Source organism: Hippocampus bargibanti, linkage group LG10 (genome assembly GCF_051943395.1).
Source record: "Hippocampus bargibanti isolate YZ-2025 linkage group LG10, ASM5194339v1, whole genome shotgun sequence".
NCBI lineage: Eukaryota > Metazoa > Chordata > Actinopteri > Syngnathiformes > Syngnathidae > Hippocampus > Hippocampus bargibanti.
This window is the reverse complement of record NC_142743.1, coordinates 23,684,526-23,705,734: the sequence shown is the minus strand read 5'-3', so window position 1 is coordinate 23,705,734 and position 21,209 is coordinate 23,684,526. Positions and strand designations below refer to the sequence as shown.

Genomic DNA, 21,209 nt, shown 5'->3' with positions numbered 1-21,209 from the left:
GGAGAATTACAGACTCAGGTGGGTAGACAGGTGGTTAAATGTTATCACATTATGCCGTTATGATTATTCAATGATATTTTTTACTAGTTGGTATGATAGCATTATTAATATGAAAAGCAAATTAGTGACGGCTGATTATCAGAGCAGAGTAACCACAGGGAAAGTAAAAGTTAGCATCCACTAACTCTGTGCACATATAAATCACAATCAGAAAACCTTTATTCATCCCACAATGGAGAAATTTGCAGATAAATAAAGCCATATAAATAAAAATATTTAATGTAGTGTATTTTTTTCATGAGTAATTTGTTTTTTACATGATTTTTGGTCGTTAATTTAAGCAACAACAAAAATCGAGGAGCCATTTGAAAGCCAAAAGAACCGCTTCTCAGAAAAGAGCCGGAAATCCCATCACTCGTCGTTACGTCAGGACCCGTGTCCATGACAACGGCTTGATTGTTAAACTGTCCGTGTACTACACAAGCACAGACATTCAGCGTACGTTGTTTACTCTGACAATCCCCCCACTCCAATTTTCTTTGTCTGTGAAAGGAATTCTGTTCCATAATGCCTGGTAGCGGTTGTTCCCAACACTTTGCAGCCTTTGTTTTTTATTAGAATGCGCTGACGTAATGATCGGATATCATTTTACTAAAATCACGCGTACGAGGATCGGACTCTGAAGACAAAATACTGCACTTGCTTTTTCACATTTTACGACAACCTTTATTAAAAGTCACTTATATTCGGATATAATATACTGTAGCAATGTAAAATATCATTTTAAGTTTTCCAGCATACATTTTGGTAGCATACATCTCACTAACCAAAGCAATGTTGCAGAAAATTCACATTAATTCATCGGAGCATTTGGTGCAAATGTGACAAGTTAAAAAGTACCTTTTTTAATGCACCTCAGTGGTCATACAAGCAGTACAGTATTTTGGTTGCAGGTAAAGCTATGCACACATTTTTACTGAAGTACCTGGGTACAGTGAAATTGCATTTGTATTTAGTTCACAAAGTAAAGATTGTACATATTTATTATTAAAATCGCATATTTACATTGGTTTACAAATGGTATACATCAAAAATGTTTATTTAAAACATGGAACGCACTGCTTCGTTTAGTGTTTCGTGTCGGACCGATTTACGTTGTTGGACAGGAAGTTTTTGTGCGCGTCTTGTGGTCTTTTCTGAATTCCACCACACCGTATCTTCCCGACCACCGGAGTGAAGAGTACAACACAAAATGTGACACTTGATTAGAATTTGTACATCAACATCAATTTTGAACATTTTGAGTCATACCTTATACAATAATATAATACCGGAATTAAACCGACTGCATAGACTTAACACCAGTTAGATGCAAAACATCAACCCCCACATCAACCGCCACACTTAAAATAATTCTCATTCTTAAAAAAAGGAAGAACCTCATTGTCATAATACACTACAGCAACATTAGAAAAGCAAACAATTTCAATATGGACATATATTCTAGGAAACACAAAATAAAATCATACTGACAAAATATCAAAATATGTAAACTTTTACAATATAATACACGTCATATTTTACCATGCTGAGGCCATACTAGCTCTCATAAAGTGCAAACAACAATTTCCAAGGTATCTAAAACCTTGTACTGTATCCAAAGCATCCGTTTATATATGTAGTTACAAATATGTCATGGCACATAAATAATAATAATAATAATAATAATAATAATAATAATACATTTCATTTTAAGCGCCTCTCAAAGCTCTCAAGGACATTGTTCTTCCTTGTCACGTAACGTTACGCCACTTCTTGAAATAAATGACCATTACGAATAGACCTACATCCAATCCAATTATTATTATTATTATTATTATTATTATTATTATTATTATTATTATTATTATTATTATTATTATTATCGTTGTTGTTCTTGTTGATGTTGTTTAATAACGATCATTTTATGTTACTTGGGGTTGAGTGAACGGTGGCGCGTGTGGCTGCCACTGCTCACGCATAGAAAACAATATCCTGTGACTGTAAAGTGTCCTTGAGAGTTTTGAAAGGCGCTTATAAATGAAATGTATTAATATTATTATGATTATAAAACGTGATTGATGAATTCGTCCGCAGATGCTATGTTTTAGCATTATATTTCCAATAGATGGCGCTGTGACTGCTCGCAAGCCAATAAACTGCCGAGATGACCGAAGATTGGTTAGAGTTAGACAGTTGACACTTGGACGCCGTCGAAACGGTCAGTTTTTTTTTTTCATTAAATGGCCAAAATAATGTGATATCTGGTTATTGTCCTGTACTATTGGAATCAACATTAGCCTAAAAAAATCCATATTGGGCGTGTTTTAATCTTTTTATAATTAATGACGAATCTGTTTCAGCCAAATGAAATAAAGTTGGATAACTGCTGACTTCTCAGCTCACTCAGTCGCCATGATTTCTGTATATCACCAATTTAATGAGATCCAATTGCAAGAGCTTTAATATTAATTCTGCCTTTGAGAATAATATTCCATTTTCATTAACACTGGAAGTGAAGGAGTTGTTTAACAATATTAAAAGCTATCTATGTAGCTATCAATGAGCTATATAAGTATCTGGCTGGCTGGCTATCTAGCTAGCTATCCATTAGCGAACTAGTTAACTTTCTATCTATTTGAGTTACTTCCGGGTTGAGTGAACACCACGTGGCTTTAACCGAAGACTGGGGGCGGGAAATAGAGGACCAAATCAAGCCGGCTGCCATTTTGTTGTTAGAAGAGCGGGCTCTTCACTCATTGTGGCGCTCCGTGTGTATCCCGAAAAAAGTAGGTATCACTGTACATCCTTTTATCTTATTTACATATTAGTACAGACATCTGCACGTTGATAATATCAAAGCTGGGACAAACTCTCAAAATGAACAATTCTAACATGGATGCACAAACATTAAATGTATTGAAGCTGTTGTCAGTCCATCCTGTATGGTAAATTGTGTCTTTTTAAATTATTACTCAGGCATCAGGAAATTAAGGACCATACATACGAGCCATTAGCGCATTACCACAGTCGTCTTCCAGTGTAGTTAATTGGGGCGGTGGGCATCTATATGATGGTGAAAAATAAAAGTTAGCAGAATTCATTGTGCAATATTTTTTTTTGTGTGTGTGTGTGTGACATATTTTGATAGGCACACTTACCGTACCGCCATTCATAACAAGAGCCATCTCAGTTGGTTGGTACACGTGACCTCTGAAGGCGATGCCAGGACGAACGCTGCCATGACCGCTTCGAAGGCCTGAAAGAGAGAGAAAAACTAAATCAAAGAAAGGTATGACTGCCAATGTAGCATTGTTGTTGTTGTTTTTTTTAATTATCTAACGCGACTAGACAGGAGTCAAACTGCAACGACAAATACCATTTTTAGTTTGTGATTGGTCGGTGTACTACGGAAGAGCATTAGGGCCAGGTTGAAATATATATTTTTTTGAGATGGGGTATTATTCTGAGAAAAAAAGTCACAAATTTGCGAGTTTCAAACTCGCAAATTTGCTAGATTTAAAGTCACAAATTTGCTACATTCAAACTTCCAAATTTGTTAGATTTAAAGTCACAAATTTGCTAAATTGAAACTCGCAAATTTGCGAGCTTTAAAGTCACAAATTTGCTTGATTTAAAGTCACAAATTTGCGAGATTTAAAGTCACAAATTTCCTAGCTTTAAAGTCACAAATTTGCTAGATTTAAAGTCACAAATTTGCTAGATTCAAACTTGCAAATTTGCTAGCTTTAAGGTAACAAATTTGCTAGCTTTAAAGTCACAAATTTGCTAGCTTCAAACTCACAAATTTGCGATATTTAAGGTCACATATTTGCTAGATTTAAAGTCACAAATTTGTGAGTTTCAAACTCGCAAATTAGCTAGATTTAAAGTCACAAATTAGCTAGATTTTAAGTCACAAATTAGCTAGATTTTAAGTCACAAATTTGCTAGATTCAAACTCACAAATTAGCTAGATTTTAAGTCACAAATTTGCTAGATTCAAACTCGCAAATTAGCTAGATTTTAAGTCACAAATTTGCTAGATTCAAACTGACAAATTTGCGAAATTTAAAGTCACAAATTAGCTAGATTTAAATTCCCAAACTTGCTGGATTCAAACTCGCAAATTTGCTAGAGTAATTCGTTTTTCACACAATTTTACATGATTTTTGGTAGTTAATTAATTTAAGCAACAAAAAATAAATAAACAGAGGAGCCATTTGGGAGCCAAAAGAGTCGAATCTTTTTCTTGAGCCGAGTCAAAAGAACCGGCTCTCTGAAAAGAGCCGGAATTCCCATCACTCATGTGCAGAGAGACACACACACACACAACATGGACGTACTTGCGCCGTGCTCCTCCATGGAAAAGGCCTGGTTCTCCTGGAAGGGTTGGTGCGAATGCGCCGGTAGCTCATCTCTGAAATGCGGAGAAGGCGTCGTCTCATTGGTGTCAAAGAAATCTTGCCTGGCGCATTGCGAACGCTTCCAGAGACAGAAGTGGCTCTCAGGAATGGCGTGGAACAGCAGAAGGATCCAACCCTGCACCACCAGGGTTACAGCTAGAACGGGCTCATCCAGCAGACGGTCGTCCACCCTCCCCGTTTTCCCCGCTTCGGACCTCCCCGTTTTGCCCCCGATCCTCATAACTTGACTCCCATGGAGATAAAAGCCAAGCCAGGCCACCCAAAGCAACGCCGAAGCCAGACTAGCCAGGAAGATCCAGACCGCATGACACTTCCATCTCCTTTTGTCACCTTCTTCTTCTCCATCTTCGTCACTTTGGCCAGCTGCATCTACCGACAGTTCCCCCCCGCAAAGGACGACCCCGAGAGAGATCGCCATGGCGATAAGAAGCAGTCCTAAGGTGTAACTGCACGTCAAAGCAAAGTCTAAAGGCGGATACTCGCAAGCTGGATGACCCTCCCTGACCACGGTGAGAAGAACCCATTCGGCAGAAATGATCCCCTGAACCAAGGCCAGCGCTAAGCCCAAAGCCGCCAGCGAGCTTCCAGGTGGACTCGTCTTCCCAGCCACCAATTTCCGCAGCCTCAGGCCTTGAACCAGCAAACTGGAGAAGCAAAGGGCAAAGAGTGGACCCCAGAAGGCTCTACGGACCACGCAGAGGACCTGGTTCCTTCCCACCAGGAAGCCCAGGGAGATGGGGAATATCCCGAGGAGTGTTCCCAGGAGCAGAAGAAGCGGTCCGACGCCAGAGCGCCTGGACGGGTCTGAAATTGAGCCAAGTTTGAGGAGAAGGAGCGTAGCGAGGATGAGAGAGACCAGGCCTCCAGTGCAGGCGAGCGCTTCCAAAACAACTCCCCACACCGACTCCAGGTCGCATAGCGCCCGGTAGGGGGCCTCCACATGCTCGCTACATCCCAGTGGAGGAGGTGGAGGAGGACCAGGCGATGGGTGCGAGGTGCAAGAGCCCATCAGTAGAAGGAGGAAGATGAGGAAACGGTTGTCAGCCATCTTGGAGGGATGTTGAAGACAAAAAAGAGAAATAGTTCTAATAATACAGACATTTCATTCATAAGCGCCTTTCAAAACTCTCAAGGACACTTTCTAGTTACGCGATATTTTTTTTTCTGCGGGTGAGCAGTGGCAGCCACAGCCAGCGTTCACTCAAACCGGAAATAGATAGAAAGTTAGCTAGCTAGCTAGTAGATAACCAATAGCTAGCTAACCAGATAGCTAATAGATAGATAGGTAGGTAGGTAGGTAGATGGCTAGATAGATAGATAGATAGATAGATAGATAGATAGATAGATAGATAGATAGATAGATAGATAGATAGATAGATAGATAGATAGATAGATAGATAGATAGATAGATAGATAGATAGATAGATAGATAGATAGATAGATAGATAGATAGATAGATAGATAGATAGATAGATGATAGATGATAGATAGATAGATAGATAGATAGATAGATAGATAGATAGATAGATAGATAGATAGATAGATAGATAGATAGATAGATAGATAGATAGATAGATAGATAGATAGATAGATAGATAGATAGATAGATAGATAGATAGATAGATAGATGGATGGATGGATGGATGCACTCAAGCATGAAAAAACAAAAAACTGAACAAATTCAGGACCAGAGCTCTACGTCATATTTTCAATACCCGAATAAATTTGTGAATGAGTTAATATATCGGTAATAATAATAATGAAAAACATTTTAAAAAATCAGCCTAGAGTTCTGAAATACTACTTGAAAAATGTCACAGATCAGACATGAATATTCTTCTCTTTAGAAGCACACTCATGCTTTCACAGCACAGAACAGAAGTGATTTTTAGCGGTGGGCAATAGTTTCCATGGCAACGGGGAACAGCGTGGGCCGACATTGCATGCTGGGCTTTGAGAAGTCGAGCTCAAGAACTGAACACACACACACACACACACACACACACACACACACACACACACACACACACACACACACACACACACACACACACACACACACACACACACACACACACACACAAGCAATAATTATGCATCATTGTTAGGCCCTGTTGAAGAAATACCCAAATGGTCATCATGACGTTAAGTCGCAAATTGGTCTATAATAACCTTTAAAGGATAACCGACACCTCCGGACACGTTACGTCCATAATTTGTAAAATCACTTCAAATGACGTCTACTGAGCGTATTTTACAAAGATTCCACTGCACATAGCTATATTTTATGTTTTAAGACTCACGCTGAATATTCAGGAAGTCTTGTTTTGGAGTTGGTGACCAGTCCCTAAGTGACGTCACGTCAGGAACGCCCCTGACCGAGAAAGCGACACACAATGCATTTTGGGTATTTTGCTTGGTCTGAAAACTTTGTGTTGAGCCGTGTTAATGGCGAAATTCGAAGGAAAACACATAAACAACGCTATGGTGAATCGTTGTGTGTTGCACCAAGGCTACTATTTGATACTAGTTGACAAAAAATTCCCAGCAGGCAAGTCAGCCCATTTAAAACGGAGCTTGGGCGCCATCTTGTGCATTTTCTGGGACGCTACATTGGAGTCCAGATGGCTTGAAAGGAAACGGAAGGACTTCTTTAATCGATTGCAAACATTTATGCTTTCCTCTTCGGAACTATTGGAATCATATTCATAACTGGATGAGTAACAAGAAAGTGTCTTTTTTCCAAATCTGAACTTTCTGAAGCTATTGTTTTGATTCTGGAGCAAGGCAGTTTGTGAAGGAGTATCCTGGTGTGACATCACGAACAAAGGGGCGGGACTTTCTGAATCTGCCTAGTTCCAAGCTCATTTTGTGGCAGTTTTGGGACATTTTAACTCATTTTTATTGATGTTTTGCATTTGACTAAAAATATCAACCTGTGTGTTTTGGCTATTTTAGATGCTATAAAACGTTTTTCTGTTGTCAGTTAAGAAAAAAAATGGTGTCGGTTGTCCTTTAAAATACAAAAATGAATTTTAACAAGCAGAGCAACACCTAACACACACCGATACAGGATTTGAATGTGAAATTTTCAGACTTATAATAATAATAATAATAATAATAATAATAATACATTACATTTTAAGCGCCTTTCAAAGTTCTCAAGGACACTTTACATTCACAGACAAGCATAGGTACTATCATAAATAAAATGCTTACCTCGATATGATGATAATGAATAGCCATCAAATTCTTCGTGTCATCATTTGGAGAGTTTATCTAATTTGATCGAATAATCCCGCTTTTAATCTTCAATTTCGCAGCAATTTAACATCATCCACTTTGCATGTCAAAACATCCTTTAAGTTGTTGTTGTTGTTTTTTTTAAACAATTGGGTCCTGCGCTACTGTGACGCGACCCCTTTTAAAAAAAACACTGATGAGTTATTTACTACTCGACTACTTGTGCCTCATTTCCAAATGTCTGATTTGTCATTCGTCTTCTCATCCTGGTCAACACTCGCTTTGCATGTTTCTCTCTCCCTGCTCCATGTTGACTGTGCGGAGGTGTCAACAGAGATACAGTACAATCCCAGTTTTTACCGGAGCTCACCCACGTAAGGGGGAAGCAGGGACTGATGGTGCACATTTTCCATGCAGGAAATAATGAGCGCACCACTTCACACCCAAGATTGTTGTTTTTTTTTTTTTTTTATCTTCGTTTTTTAAGCTATGTGTTAATTCCTCACTCCTACTTCACATTGTTCATCTTCGCGATGAATCATCGGTGAAAGGGGGTTGGCTTCCTGTTCATCCTTCCCTTCTTAATAAACACTCAATGGCAGACGGTTTTCTTTGGAACTCCGAAGGAGGTTTAAAAACGCACGCCGACGCTATTAGCTATTGAGCTAGCTATCTAGCAGTATTTGCTATTGAGCTAGCTCGCTCTCTATTTGCTATCTAGTTGGCTATCTCTCTCTATAGATATTAGCTATATTTCCCGACGAATAAAGCTTTTCTGATTCTGATCGAGCTAGCTACCTAGCTCTCTATTTGCTATCTGGCTGGTTAGATATCTAGCTATTAGCTATTGAGTTAGCTAGCTGTCTCTCTATTTGCTATCTAGTTGGCTAGCTGTCGAGCTAGCTATTAGCTATCTATTAACTTGTGAGCTAGCTTTCTATCTGTTTGAGTGAACGCTGTCGCGTGTGGCTGCCGCTGCTCAACCACAGAAATTTGCGATCTATTTGCTATCTAGTTGGCTATCTATCAAGCTAGCTCACTGTCTACCTAGCTCGCTATCTGGTTGGCTGGCTATCTGTCTAGCTATTAGCTATCGAGCTGGCTCTCTATTTGCTATCTCGCTGGCTGGCTATCTATCTATCTATCTATCTATCTATCTATCTATCTATCTATCTATCTATCTATCTATCTATCTATCTATCTATCTATCTATCTATCTATCTATCTATCTATCTATCTATCTATCTATTAGCTTGTGAGCTAGCTTTCTATCTGTTTGAGTTACTTTCGGGTTAAGTGAACGCTGGCGCGTGTGGCTGCCGCTGCTCACCCACAGAAAAACTGATCCTGTGACTGTAAAGTGACCTTGAGACTATTCATATTTTCAATTACCGACAGTGAATGAGTTAATATATCGGTAATAATAATTAAAAAAACATTTGGCTTTTTTTTTTTGCATTCATTGTCATACCATGATCTTACTAAATACTACTACTACTACTACTACTACTACTACTACTAATAATAATAATAATAATAATAATAATAATAGGGGCCAATCTGAGGTCAACAGACACAGCTTGTTAAACCGTCATCTTCATCTAGGAGATCTGGCCTTGGACAGAATTTAGGACTTGGGAAACTCCTTTATCACAGGAGCAATTTACGACTTGAAACTCCTTCACAGGAAGAGCTCATTAGCCAGGTTACAAATTTATCAGTTCATAGAAAAGACAATGTTTTATTGCTTACAGCCGTTCGTGCGTCTCCTGCCGGCAGTAAAAGACAATCTTTCTGGGTTCGAGTCTTTGTCCACAGTGTCCGATCCTAAAGACTTCTGTGTTTAGTTGGTTGTGCTGCACTCTCCTACGTCTTCAGCAAGCGCTCATGTCAACGTTCTTTTCTCGAATGACTTAAAATGAGGCTGACTCACGGCTCATTAACTTTGATCCCTTCCCAGTCGATGCTGTGATTGAAAGCGCAGCCATGAGAGATTTTGAAGAGTTGACGGATTTCTCAATCAATAACATTGACCTGATGGCAGAAAGGCTCCAGAGTGGATGGATGGATGATTTAACCTATTGCCCAGTGAGGCAATGCTGCAAGTTTAGCGATGAAAGCTAAATATGTCATTACATCACGTCACTCAGGATGTGAATCAGTGAGGAGAATATATTGAACTCCAAGAATCCTTCAGAGAGAAGATGAGAGATGCGAAGGTCATTTAGCTAGGTAGCTAGCTATTAGCTGTCTAGCTGACTGTAAGCTGTCTGGCTGGCTAGCTGTTGGCTATCTGGAGATATATATTCACTATTTATTTGCTATCCATTAGCTAGCTAGGTAGGTGGCTAGCTAGCTATTAGCTGTCTAGCTGATTGTAAGCTGTATGGCTGGCTAGCTGTTGGCTATCTGGCTATCTATATTCGCTATTTATTTGCTACCAATTAGCTAGCTAGCTAGCTACTCCAGTGCCTGTTAAGTGTCCTTGAGAGTTTTGAAAGGCTCTTAGAAATCAAATGTATTATTATTATTATTATTATTATTATTATTATTATTATTATTATTATTATTATCTGTACAGCTGACTGTAAGCTTTCTGGCTGGCTGTAAGCTGTCTGGCTGGCTAGCTGTTGGCTAATTCACAATTTATTTGCTATCCATTGGCTAGCTAACTAGCGAGCTATTAGCTGTCTAGCTGACTGTAAGCTGTCTGGCGGGCTAGCTGTTGGCTATCTGGAGATCTATATTCACTATTTATTTGCTATCCGTTAGATTGCTAGCTATTAGCTGTACAGCTGACTGTAAGCTATCTGGCTGGCTAGCTGTTGGCTGTTTGGGAATCTATTCGCTATCCAATAGCTGGCTAGATTTCTATCTATTTAAGTTACTATTTAAGTTTTTGAAAATAAGTGAAGCGATATCAGGGCAGCCAAGTTCGATACAATTTGTCTCACAAAATCAGTGACAGGCTTGCATGCATTCCACAGCATGTTTAATATGTGACGCTACCAAGGCAAAATGTATCACCAAAACTTTTCATTTCAAATAAATGAAGAAAATAACAATAACACGATCAATAAATAGAATGCATTTAGGTGTCCTGTACCGTACACAGTAAATACATTACAAATAAAATGGTTTTCTGAAGATTGTTTGTTCTTGTATAACATCATACAGTAATACCTTGGCTGTATGCAGTGTATGAATTACACGAATAAACACAGTCAACTCACGATCTGTACCCCAAATAACAAGGAGCAACTTAAAAATAGAAATGTTATCCACAAGGAAACATAACAGCAAATGCATTACATTCATCACAATTACATAACAAATCAAAAACAGAAAAGCCCCTTGACAATTATACAAAAGAAAACATCAGTACAGTGATACCTCGGCTTACGAACTTAATTGTTTCCCAGACAGAGTGTGTAAGGCGAAAAGTGTGTATCCCAAAAAATAATTTCCCATGGGAAACCATTAAAATGAGAATAATCCGTTCCCAGGTCCGCATAAAACATACTTTTCTACCTTCTAATTTTCTAAGCCTTAAAACTACACAAAGTATACCTTATTTTATGTATAATAAATGTGATGGGATTATAATTAAAGAAATAAACTGTACTGTATAATAAAGTTGTTTTATTTACCTTTGTGATGGTCGTTGATGGCTTGATGGAATGGAGTTTGTCAGCATCAAACACTTGATGAGGAACGTAGCCTTCTTCTTTTACCATCTTGAGGAATGATCCTTGCAGGTGCTTTCTCTGCCATCATTTTACCTTGTTCCTCATCAGTTGTGTTCTGTTTAGCTGGGTTGATAGCTTTTTGCATCAAGTGTACAGATGGCTTGTGCGGGTTATTTGTGGAGCCTGATTGATGGGATATTTTAACCTTGCAGTCTACACACTGCTTTTGAAGCAAAGTTGAAACTCTCTCACTGTCGTCTGCCTGTCTCTTTCATGTTTAAACCACCTCCTGTCACTGCTGCATTCTTGACCAATCACGTGGCTTTAACCGAAGACTGGGGGTGGGGAATAGAGGACAAAAAAGGTCGGCAGCCATTTTCTTTTTGGTGAACGGCTTCACTCTCTCTTTATCTGTAACCCCCCCCCCCTCACTGCTGAGTTCTTGACCAATCACGTTGCTTTTACCGAAGACTGGGGTCGGCAATAGACACACAAAAACAGGGCTGCCATTTTGTTGTGAGAAGAACAGGCTCGTTCGCGAACGACAAATCACTCATTGAGGCAGCTCCGTGTGTATCCCGAAAAAAGTTTGTATGCCAAGGTAAAATGTTCAGAAAGTTAACGTTCGTAACCCGAAAAGTTCGTAAACCAAGGGGTTTGTAAACCGAGGTATCACTGTACCTTATATATATCAAATATATAGCTAGCTAGATAACCAGCTAGCTACCTAATAGATAGCAAACAGATAGCTAGCTAGGTAGCCAGCTAAATGAGGCATGAATGCGCCCCTCCGCAAGAGGTCAGATTCCCTAAGAAGCGGCAGTTGCTGTTATCATGCTAATAGTGGGGATTTCAGTCGCATTGGTCGTGGAGGTAGCTGTAATTGTCGTGGCGCCGGGGGATTGTGGGAGCGTGGAGGTAGACTGCTTACGTGTCGAGACGCAGCAGTGCAAGTCGGCAGCGGTGTGAGAAATCTGGAAGCCTGAAGGCTGAGGAAAGATCTTCGATAAGGAGAACAGAGACAATGTCATTGGAGCCTTATAACGGACGATCACGACATGCTATGCTAATCCTTTAAAACACAGGTATCAAAGTCAAGACCATCAATTTATTCGGCCCGCGAAAGCCAATCAAGCAAGTGCCATGATGCTTGTAGAGTGAACGGTGGCGCAAATGGCTGCCGCTGCTTACCCGGACAAAAAATAAAATAAAAATGTATTATTATTAAGTCCCAACCAAAATATCAAATTGTCGTAAGTAAACCACAATAAGAGTGATATAGATAGAATATTGTTGACTCCAGATTAGAAAACTAGTTACAGTGATACCTTGGCTTACAAACTTAACTGGTTCCGAGAAAGTGTGTGTAAGGCGAAAGGTGTGTATTCCAAACATTGATTTCCCATAGGAAACCAGTAAAATGAAAATAATCTGTTCCACTGTCGCCATTAAACATAATTTTTAACAAAATAAGGCTTAAAACTACACAATATACCTTATTTTATGTATAATAAATGTGCTATGGTATTGTAATTAAACAAATAAACTGTACTGTATAACCGAATAACCAGCTTAACCGACGATTGGGGGCGGGGAATAGAGGACCAAAACAAGCCGGCTGCCATTTTGTTGCAGCTCCGTGTGTATCCCGAAAAATAGTTCATATGCCAAGGTAAAATTTTCATAAATTCAACGTTCGTAAACCGAAAAGTTGGTAAGCCAAGGTTCTGTGCAGCTACTTTGGAAAAATATATGCAAATGCACGGCCTTATAACACTTGGGCAAGTCTGGATGTACGAAGCAGGCTTCTAATTGGTTGCCGTGCCGAGTATGCAAATTGGCAAACGACCCGAAATTCAAACATTTCTAAACCGAACAAAGATTTCGAAATTGGAATAATTTATTCAGATTTCGATATCTTGATTCAAACGTTTGCTTTATTGAATAAATCCGGGCGTCCGAGCAGACATTATTTCAGACACTGCCATTAGCATACCTGGCTGCTTTGGGGGTGGTACGACACCTGATGTTTAGGAGAATAAGGTGCACATTCGGTAGGCATTGACCTCACCACATGGCGAGCGCTAGGTTTACCGTCATCGACGCCATTGGCATTGCACCTGAATCTCTTCAGACATAGCACCTGCGGACCCATAACAAGAGTGTTAATCATTCAACCTCACAGATGCCTCAAATATCGCAACAGAAGTCCTGGCATTGACTGCACCAATCTGTGCGTCTGTGTAAGCTCTCGGTCGTACAGGAGTGGTCCATCGATGACAAGGTTTCTTCAGCCGTCATCTGTACAAATTTGAAGGTGTCGGCCGTTTCGCTTCTTATCCAAGAGGCTTCGTCAGCGAACTAAAATCTTTTGCTGGTAGTTTTGGCCCTACATATATATCCCTACTGTCCAGACGTGGCGGTGCCAGACTCTATCATTGGTCCCTGCTCTCAGGTTGGTCGGAGCAGAGGACGACTCCCTGCGGCTACACTCATTACTTCTATTGTCCTGACTGATTTCTTCTATTGTCCTGCCTGAGTATGGGGTCTACGACTGGCCTGTTTGTCCCATTTGATCTGGTATCACCTCATCAGCATAACTAAGCCTATGTTGCCTAAGAAATCGGTTGTAGGAACGATCCAAATTGAACCTCACCCCACCATGGCGATTTAGTGAAGCATCCAGTATCCGGTAAAGCAGGATGTTGCACTTCATATAAATTATCATTTGTTTGACATCCAGCTAATAGCTAGCCAGCTAGCTAATGGATAGCTAATAAATAGCTAATAGATAGCCAGATAGCAACAACAAGAAAGCATCTTCTCCGAATCTGAACTCTATGAAGCAATTGTTTTGATTCTGGAGCAAGGCAGTTTTTGAAGGAATTTCCTGGCGTGACGTCACAACCAAGGGGGCGGGACTTTCTGAATCTCCCCAGTTTCGATCTCATTTTGTGGCAGATTTGGGACACTTCATTTTTATTGGTGTTTTGCATTTGACCAAAAATATCAGCCTGCACGTTTTGGCTATTTTAGATGCTATAAAACGTTTTTCTGACGTCAGTGAGGAAACAAAAAAAATGGTGTCAGTTGTCCTTTAATTGAGCATCAACGATATGAGGTTTTCATTATTCCCATTGGTCCCATGTAAATAACAAAGCTCCAGTTTCGACATAAAAGATTCGAGAAGATGAATTTCACGTACCTTTCTGAAGCTCTGTTTGAAGTTATCACAGAGGAAACCATAAAGAAGAGGGTTGGCGCAGGAGTTGGCATATGACAGGATGACTGCAAAGAAGTATATTCCTGCGGTGGCACTGGACTCGGGGATGATAACCACCAGGTTGATATTGTTGATGATGAAGAACGGCAACCAGCAGAGTACAAACACCACCACGATAATCACCACCATCCGTGTCACCTTACGCTCAGAACGTCGCCGCGAGGTAAAGCCCGCCCGCACTCCCGAGGACTTCACCTTCAGGTAAATAAAGACCCATGGAGGAACACGATAAACATGAACTGATAAATGCACGGATGCATCTTAGACGGTAAAAAAAAATGGGGCCATTTGGATCCCTTGTTTCTGAAAAGGGGGCCAAATTTTAAAATTGATGGGCGCGATTTAACTAGATTGCCGAAGTACAGTGATACCTTGGCTTAAGAACTCAATTGGTTCCCAGACAGAGTGTGTATGGCGAAAAGTGTGTATCCCAAAAATTAATTTCCCATAGGAAACCATTAAAATGAAAATAATCCGTTCCCCATAAAACAGAATTTTCTACTTTTCTAAGCCTTAAAACTACACAAAATATACCATATTTTATGGATAATAAATGTGTTATGATATTATAATGAAATAAATAAACTGTACTGTATAATAAAGTCATTTTATTTACCTTTGTGATGGTCATTGATGGCTTGATGGAATGGAGTGGCCAGTTTCATCAGCATTAAACACTTGATGAGGACCGTAGCCTTCTTCTTTCACCATCTTGAGGAATGATCCCTTGTAGGTGCTTGCTGTGGGATAATTTTACCTAGTTCCTCATCAATTGTGTTCTGTTTAGCTGGGTTAATAGCTTTTTGCATCAAGTGTACAGATGGCCTGATTGATGGGATATTTTATCCTTGCAGTCTACACTCTGCTTTTGAACTATCAAAGTTGAAACAAGTCCAAATTTCACAGTTTTCTATCCATTTTCTCACTCTCTCTCTCTTTCGTCTGCCTTTCTCTTTAATGTTTAAACCCACCCCCTCCCACTGCTGCGTTCTTGACCAATCACGTGGCTTTAACCGATGACTGGGGACGGGGAATAGAGGACAAAAACAGTCGGCTGCCATTTTCTTGTTAGGACAAGGGGCTCGTTCCCGAACGACACATCACTCATTGTGGCGCTCCGTGTGTATCCTGAAAAATAGTTTGTATGCCAAGGTAACATTGCTATAAATTTATCGTTGGTAAACCGAAAAGTTTGTAAGCCAAGGGGTTCGTAAAGCGAGGTATCACTGTATGTCATATGTGGCGCAGATCATGTCGCAATATGGGCTAATCGTAATAGACTTGCGCAGGTGCTGGCACAAAGTTGCGCCAGTGACTGTCAAAATGCGTAAATGGCGCAAGGGCGCAGCCCAGATGCATCCCGGTACATGCATACGCATGCTAACAATGACACACACCTTGATGACTATCAGCAGGTAGCAGAGGCAGATGATGAGCAAGGGCACAAGGAAGCCCACCGTGGTGGTGTAGAGAATGAAGGCTGTTGACCACATGTCTTTTGGCTCTGGCCAGATCATGTTGCAAGAGTTGAATGTGTCCTAAAGGGACATTTCAGAAACAGTTAGCTGTACAGTGGCTTACCTGGCCAACAGGGATAAAAGAAAATCATGGTTAGTCATCACTTTTTAATTTTTTGATACACCAAATCCAGCAGACTTTGAAACTGCTTCTTCCCTCGTCGCCATTAACTCTCTAAACAGTAACCCAAATAGAACTGGATCGTGCCTTTTTGCAATTTTGCACAACTGATAGAGATTAGACAGAATAAGAAGTTATCATATTTTCAAATTTCATGCTGTTATATGCTTAGTCAACATGTGTGACTCGAATACACAAGCACAGACAACCTGGGGTCAATCTGAGGTCGACAGACACAGCAAGTTAAACTGTCATCTTCATCTGGCCTTGGACAGAATTTAGGACTTGGGAAACTCCTTTATCACCGAAGCAATTTACGACTTGAAACTCCTTCACAGGAAGAGCTCTTTAGGCAGGTTACAAATTTATCAGTTCATGGAAGATACAATGTTTTATTGCTTACAGCTGTTCGTGCTTCGAACACCCAGTTGCGTGGTATTCTAATCAAGAAAACTATGTTTTACTAATGTATCACTTAAATTTGCATATACTCTCAATAAATAGCTTCACAGAGGGCAGCAGAATCCAGGCGTCTGTCACGAATGGCTGTGTCTCCTGCCGGCAGTAAAGACAAATCTTTCTGGGTTTGAGTCTTTGTCCACAGTGTCCGATCAAACATCTCTGACAACAACGGCTGTAACGGAGCAGGTCATGGACGTGACTGGGAGCTTCTGAGGTGAGAGTGGAAGCTGGGACGCAACCATTTTTTCAAGAATTTTAGAGATGAATGGAAGATGAAAAAACGCAAGTTATTGTAATCATTGGGATTAGAACCAGATTTTTTCAGGATAGGAGTTACAACTGCAGTTTTGAGTGGGACAGGAACAATAAATATGATTCTGATTCAATTGGATTCAAAAATACAGTATGGGATTGAATGTAACCCCCCCCCCCCCCTCCCCTTCCATTAGCTCGAAAGTAGTTTTTTTGGGTGCCAAGTCAGGGCTTCTCTCCTAAATATGCTAAGTGACCCAGCCCCAGATAAGCGGTAGTGCATGCATGGATGGATGGATGGATGCATGGATGGATGGATGGATGCATGGATGGATGGATGGATGGATGGATCCACCACCGGACTGAACTGAAAAGAGGTAAGAAAAAAATCAATGGGCAATATAACTGTCTGCCTTATACTGCTCCCAGGTGGTTAAGGAGGAGTGAGCAGTGCATTTGCCATTCAATTGATGCATTGTAACAAGTATTGTTTTGATCTTTTTAATTACAGTAAAGTCTCGTTATATCGATATTCTCGGGAGTCCGAAAAAATATCGATATAACTGGGACTATCGATATATCCAACCCTGCGCGCATGTAATTTTGCGTTCATAGAAATAGTATCGTAATAAGCGGTACTATCGATATAACCGATATCGATATAACGAGACTTTACTGTATATATATATATATAAAGATAACTATTCGCAGGGTAATGGCTATCTATTCTCTAGCTAATAGCTATCTATTCGCTGGCTAATGGCTCTCTATACGCTGGCTAATGGCTATCTATTCGCTGGCTAATGGCTATCTATTCATTGGCTAATGGCTAGCTATTAGCTATAATAATAATGATAATAGTAATAATGATAATAATAATGATAATGCTACATTTCATTTTAAGTCTTTCAGGGCTCTCATAGACACTTTACGCTGGCTAATGGCTATCTACTCGCTGGCTAATGGCTAGCTATTTGCTTGCTAGCTATTAGCAATCTATTCGCTAGCTATTAGCAATCTATTCGCTAGCTAGCTTGCTATCTATTTTATTTACTTCTGGGTTGAGTGAACGCTAGCGCGTGTGGCTGCCGCTGCTCACCCACAGAACAAATTTATCCTGTGACTGTAAAGTGAGCTTGAGAGTTTTGAAAGCCGCTTAGAAATGAAATGGATGATGATGATGATTATGATTAAAGGAATGAGCCACAAGCCAACATGTGCTCGTCTACAAATGATACGTGCCTGCACATCCGAGAAGATGACGACAGGTAGAACCACCACGAACGAGAGAGCCCACACCGCCGCGCTCACCGCCTTGGCCACGCGCGGGTGCCTCCATTTGGATCCCCCGATGGGATGCACGACGGCCAGGTAGCGATCAACGGACATGACGGTGAGACAGAATATCGACGTGAACTGGTTCATGGAGTCCGCGGTCATAACGAGCCGACACGGGAAAGATCCAAATGGCCAGTAGGAGAGCACATTCTGCGTGGTGACGAAAGGCAGTCCGAGAATGTACAGTTCGTCGGCGATCGCCAAGTTGAGGATGTAGATGTTGGTCACCGTTTTCATGGTGGCGTAACGGAGCACCACGAAGATGGCTAAAGTGTTGCCGGCTAATCCGATCAAGAAGACCGCGATGGAGATAACCGCGGTTATTAAAGTGCTGCTCCCGCGGAAGGGAACACTTTGCGCGAACTCGTCGGAGGAACCGTTGTTGACGAGGGTAAAAGTTGGAGAAGAACAATTGAGTATATCCGCTTGTTCCATCGTCGAGTTTTTCTTTTCTTTAATTTTTTTTGTTGCTAACTTTAACGTACACTTTTTTAAAATCTCACCAAGTTCTCAAAAGGGCAAGAAAAGAAACTCTCTCGGTTTGGTTTCTATTACGCGCACGATGGTCGTAATCTGGAAAGCCTTCCAAAAAAAAGGCAAACGCCATGTACTTAATGATAAAAACGAAGGTGCCGTCGAGTATCTTCTTGGAAGCAAAAAAAAAAAAAAACATAATAAAAATGGATGGTGAGCTGCCACCAACCATGTTTTCCCTCCTTGACAAAAATGACGACTGACGCTGCTTCGGCTGTGAGTCAAGGTTACATTCATTCACTGTCGATTTTTTTTTTTTTACCTGCGACAGAACTTGAATTTTTTGATTTTTGATGAGGTCACGTTGCACTCAAATTCACTGTGATTCACGTCAGTAGATTCGTCACAAACACGAAAAAAAAGGAAATAATAATAATAATAATACATTTCACTTATAAGCGCCTTTCAAAACACTCAAGGTCACTTCACAGTCACAGGATCGGTTTTTCTGCGGGTGAGCAGCGGGAGCCACACGCGCCAGTGTTCACTCAACCCGGAAGTAACTCAAATAGATAGAAAGCTAGCTAATAGATAGCCTATAATAATAATAATAAAGTCAAAGTCAGCTTTATCGTCAAATATGCTAATATGCATGATATACAGCACAGATGAAATTACGGTCATAATAAGAATAAGAATAATAAATTTCATTTAAAAGCGCCTTTCAAAACTCACGGTCACTTCACAGTCACAGGATCGTTTTTTTTCTGTGGGTGAGCAGCGGCAGCCACACGCGCAGTGTTCACTCAACCTGGAAGTGACTCAAATAGAAAGCTAGCTAGCTAAGAAATAGCTAATAGATAGCCTATAATAATAATAACATCAAAGTCATCTTTATTGTCAAATATGCTAATATGCATGACATACAACTTTAAAATATTATGCTAATCATGCTAATATGCATGACATACAAGGTTAAAATATAATTTGACTTTTTGTGGTATGAACTTTTTCCTCTCGTTAAACACACGCACACACACATACAGAAACGCACACAGTGAGTAAAAAGTGTGTGTATCCGAGTGAAATGAAAATACACACCAAAAAAACATTTTGGGTGAATTTGTGAGGATCGGGTAGGTTGTAGAGAAAGCGCCTGGGAATGACGTGCCTGTCTCCACAACAATCCCCTGTAGCGAAACCATCACATGACGGAAGGTTTGACCTTACTGACCTGTCAAGAGACATTATTGTCCCGTGGGCACTTTTTTTTAATGTTTTTCCAATTTTCCAACCCAAGGACTTGAATGGAAACACCAGATGTTGACTGTTTTACGCAAATAGACCGACATCAATGACAAACAATTGGAGTTGATGTTTCTTCAAGAAGGAAGGGAAAGAAGAGGAGAATGGCATTTTGTGTATACAGTGATACCTTAGCTTACAAACTTAATTGGTTCCCAGAAAGTGTGTGTAAGGTGAAAAGTGTGTATTCCAAATATTCATTTCCCATAGGAAACCATTAAAATGAGAATAAATGAAACTAGCTTCTTTGACTTCTTTTGCAGCCTATCTTTTGGTTGCGCTAAGTCTGCCAAATGAAAAACAAAATAATGTCGTTCATTCACATTGTAAAAATGAAGATTGTAAAGAGCAATACATTGGGGAGAATAAACAAATTCTAAAAAAAAAGACTATCAACATCGCAGGGATAATACTAGTGGGCCTCAATCTGCAGTCCATATGCACCTCAAAGCTAGCAACCACTCATTTGACGACAATGAGGTTAAAATCTTAGCGAAAGAAAATAGATGGTTTGAAAGGGGAGTAAAAGAAGCTACTATTTTCATAAAACAGCAAAACCCTTCACTAAATCGCCATGGTGGGGTGAGGTTTAATTTGGATCGTTATTACGATCATTAACAGACTGCATATATCACATAGGCTTTGTTATGCTATAATGCTAATATGCTGTAATGCTAATATGCTAATGTCCTAATATGCTATGTACTAATATGCTTTTTAGTTATGCTGATGAGATGATACCAGAGCAAATGGGGAAATCAGACCAGTCGTAGACCCCATACTCGGGCAGGAAAATAGAAGTAATCAGTCAGGACAATAGAAGTAATCAGTGTAGCCTCAAGGGAATAGTCCTCTGCTCCGCCCAACCTGAGAGCAGGGACAAATCATAGCAGAGTCCGGCACCGCCATGTCTGGACAGTAGGGATATATATATATATATATATATATATATATATATATATATATATATATATAAGGCCGAAACTACCAGTAAGACTTTAGTTTGCTGACGAAGCTTCTTGGATGAGAAGCGAAACGTCCGGAGAAACCTTTTCATCG

The 21,209-nt window shown here is 40.1% G+C and overlaps 2 protein-coding genes and 1 long non-coding RNA gene across 4 annotated transcripts; 1 reads left to right on the top strand and 2 right to left on the bottom strand.

The window, feature by feature from the left end:
• Positions 1 to 463: 463 nt before the first annotated feature.
• gprc5bb (G protein-coupled receptor, class C, group 5, member Bb) lies at positions 464 to 8,651 on the bottom strand. The gene is made up of 4 exons (XM_089005705.1): positions 7,686 to 8,651; positions 4,386 to 5,514; positions 3,201 to 3,298; positions 464 to 3,105 (listed from the first exon to the last, which is right to left on the bottom strand). The coding sequence occupies exons 1-4, from the start codon at positions 7,710 to 7,712 to the stop codon at positions 3,061 to 3,063; spliced, it is 1,299 nt and encodes a 432-aa protein (XP_088861831.1). The 5' UTR covers positions 7,713 to 8,651; the 3' UTR covers positions 464 to 3,060.
• A 755-nt stretch (positions 8,652 to 9,406) lies between these two features.
• LOC148893022 (uncharacterized) lies at positions 9,407 to 18,367 on the top strand. Of its 2 annotated transcripts, none has more exons than XR_016116172.1 (3): positions 9,407 to 9,429; positions 16,702 to 16,995; positions 18,230 to 18,367. It is a non-coding gene; the product is annotated as an uncharacterized LOC148893022 (long non-coding RNA). The 2 variants fall into 2 exon arrangements; XR_016116173.1 differs by lacking the exon at positions 9,407 to 9,429 and adding an exon at positions 14,766 to 14,882 and having other exon boundaries at positions 16,824 to 16,995.
• sstr5 (somatostatin receptor 5) lies at positions 10,511 to 19,673 on the bottom strand. Its single transcript, XM_089005707.1, has 5 exons — positions 18,276 to 19,673; positions 16,079 to 16,219; positions 14,604 to 14,876; positions 13,395 to 13,541; positions 10,511 to 12,399 (listed from the first exon to the last, which is right to left on the bottom strand). The coding sequence occupies exons 1-5, from the start codon at positions 18,804 to 18,806 to the stop codon at positions 12,208 to 12,210; spliced, it is 1,284 nt and encodes a 427-aa protein (XP_088861833.1). The 5' UTR covers positions 18,807 to 19,673; the 3' UTR covers positions 10,511 to 12,207.
• Positions 19,674 to 21,209: the final 1,536 nt, after the last annotated feature.

What these genes read in the sequence shown, in the direction of transcription:
- gprc5bb (XM_089005705.1), bottom strand. Translation starts at nt 7,712, where the DNA reads ATGGCTATTCATTATCATCATATCGAG. An exon ending in TTCATTATCATCATATCGAG is followed by an intron (nt 5,515 to 7,685) that starts GTAAGCATTTTA and finishes CATCCCTCCAAG; the next exon opens with ATGGCTGACAACCGTTTCCT. An exon ending in CATGGAGGAGCACGGCGCAA is followed by an intron (nt 3,299 to 4,385) that starts GTACGTCCATGT and finishes TCTCTCTTTCAG; the next exon opens with GCCTTCGAAGCGGTCATGGC.
- sstr5 (XM_089005707.1), bottom strand. Translation starts at nt 18,806, where the DNA reads ATGGAACAAGCGGATATACTCAATTGTTCTTCTCCAACTTTTACCCTC. An exon ending in ACCTGCTGATAGTCATCAAG is followed by an intron (nt 14,877 to 16,078) that starts GTGTGTGTCATT and finishes ATTTACCTGAAG; the next exon opens with GTGAAGTCCTCGGGAGTGCG. An exon ending in TCAAACAGAGCTTCAGAAAG is followed by an intron (nt 13,542 to 14,603) that starts GTACGTGAAATT and finishes ATGGGTCCGCAG; the next exon opens with GTGCTATGTCTGAAGAGATT.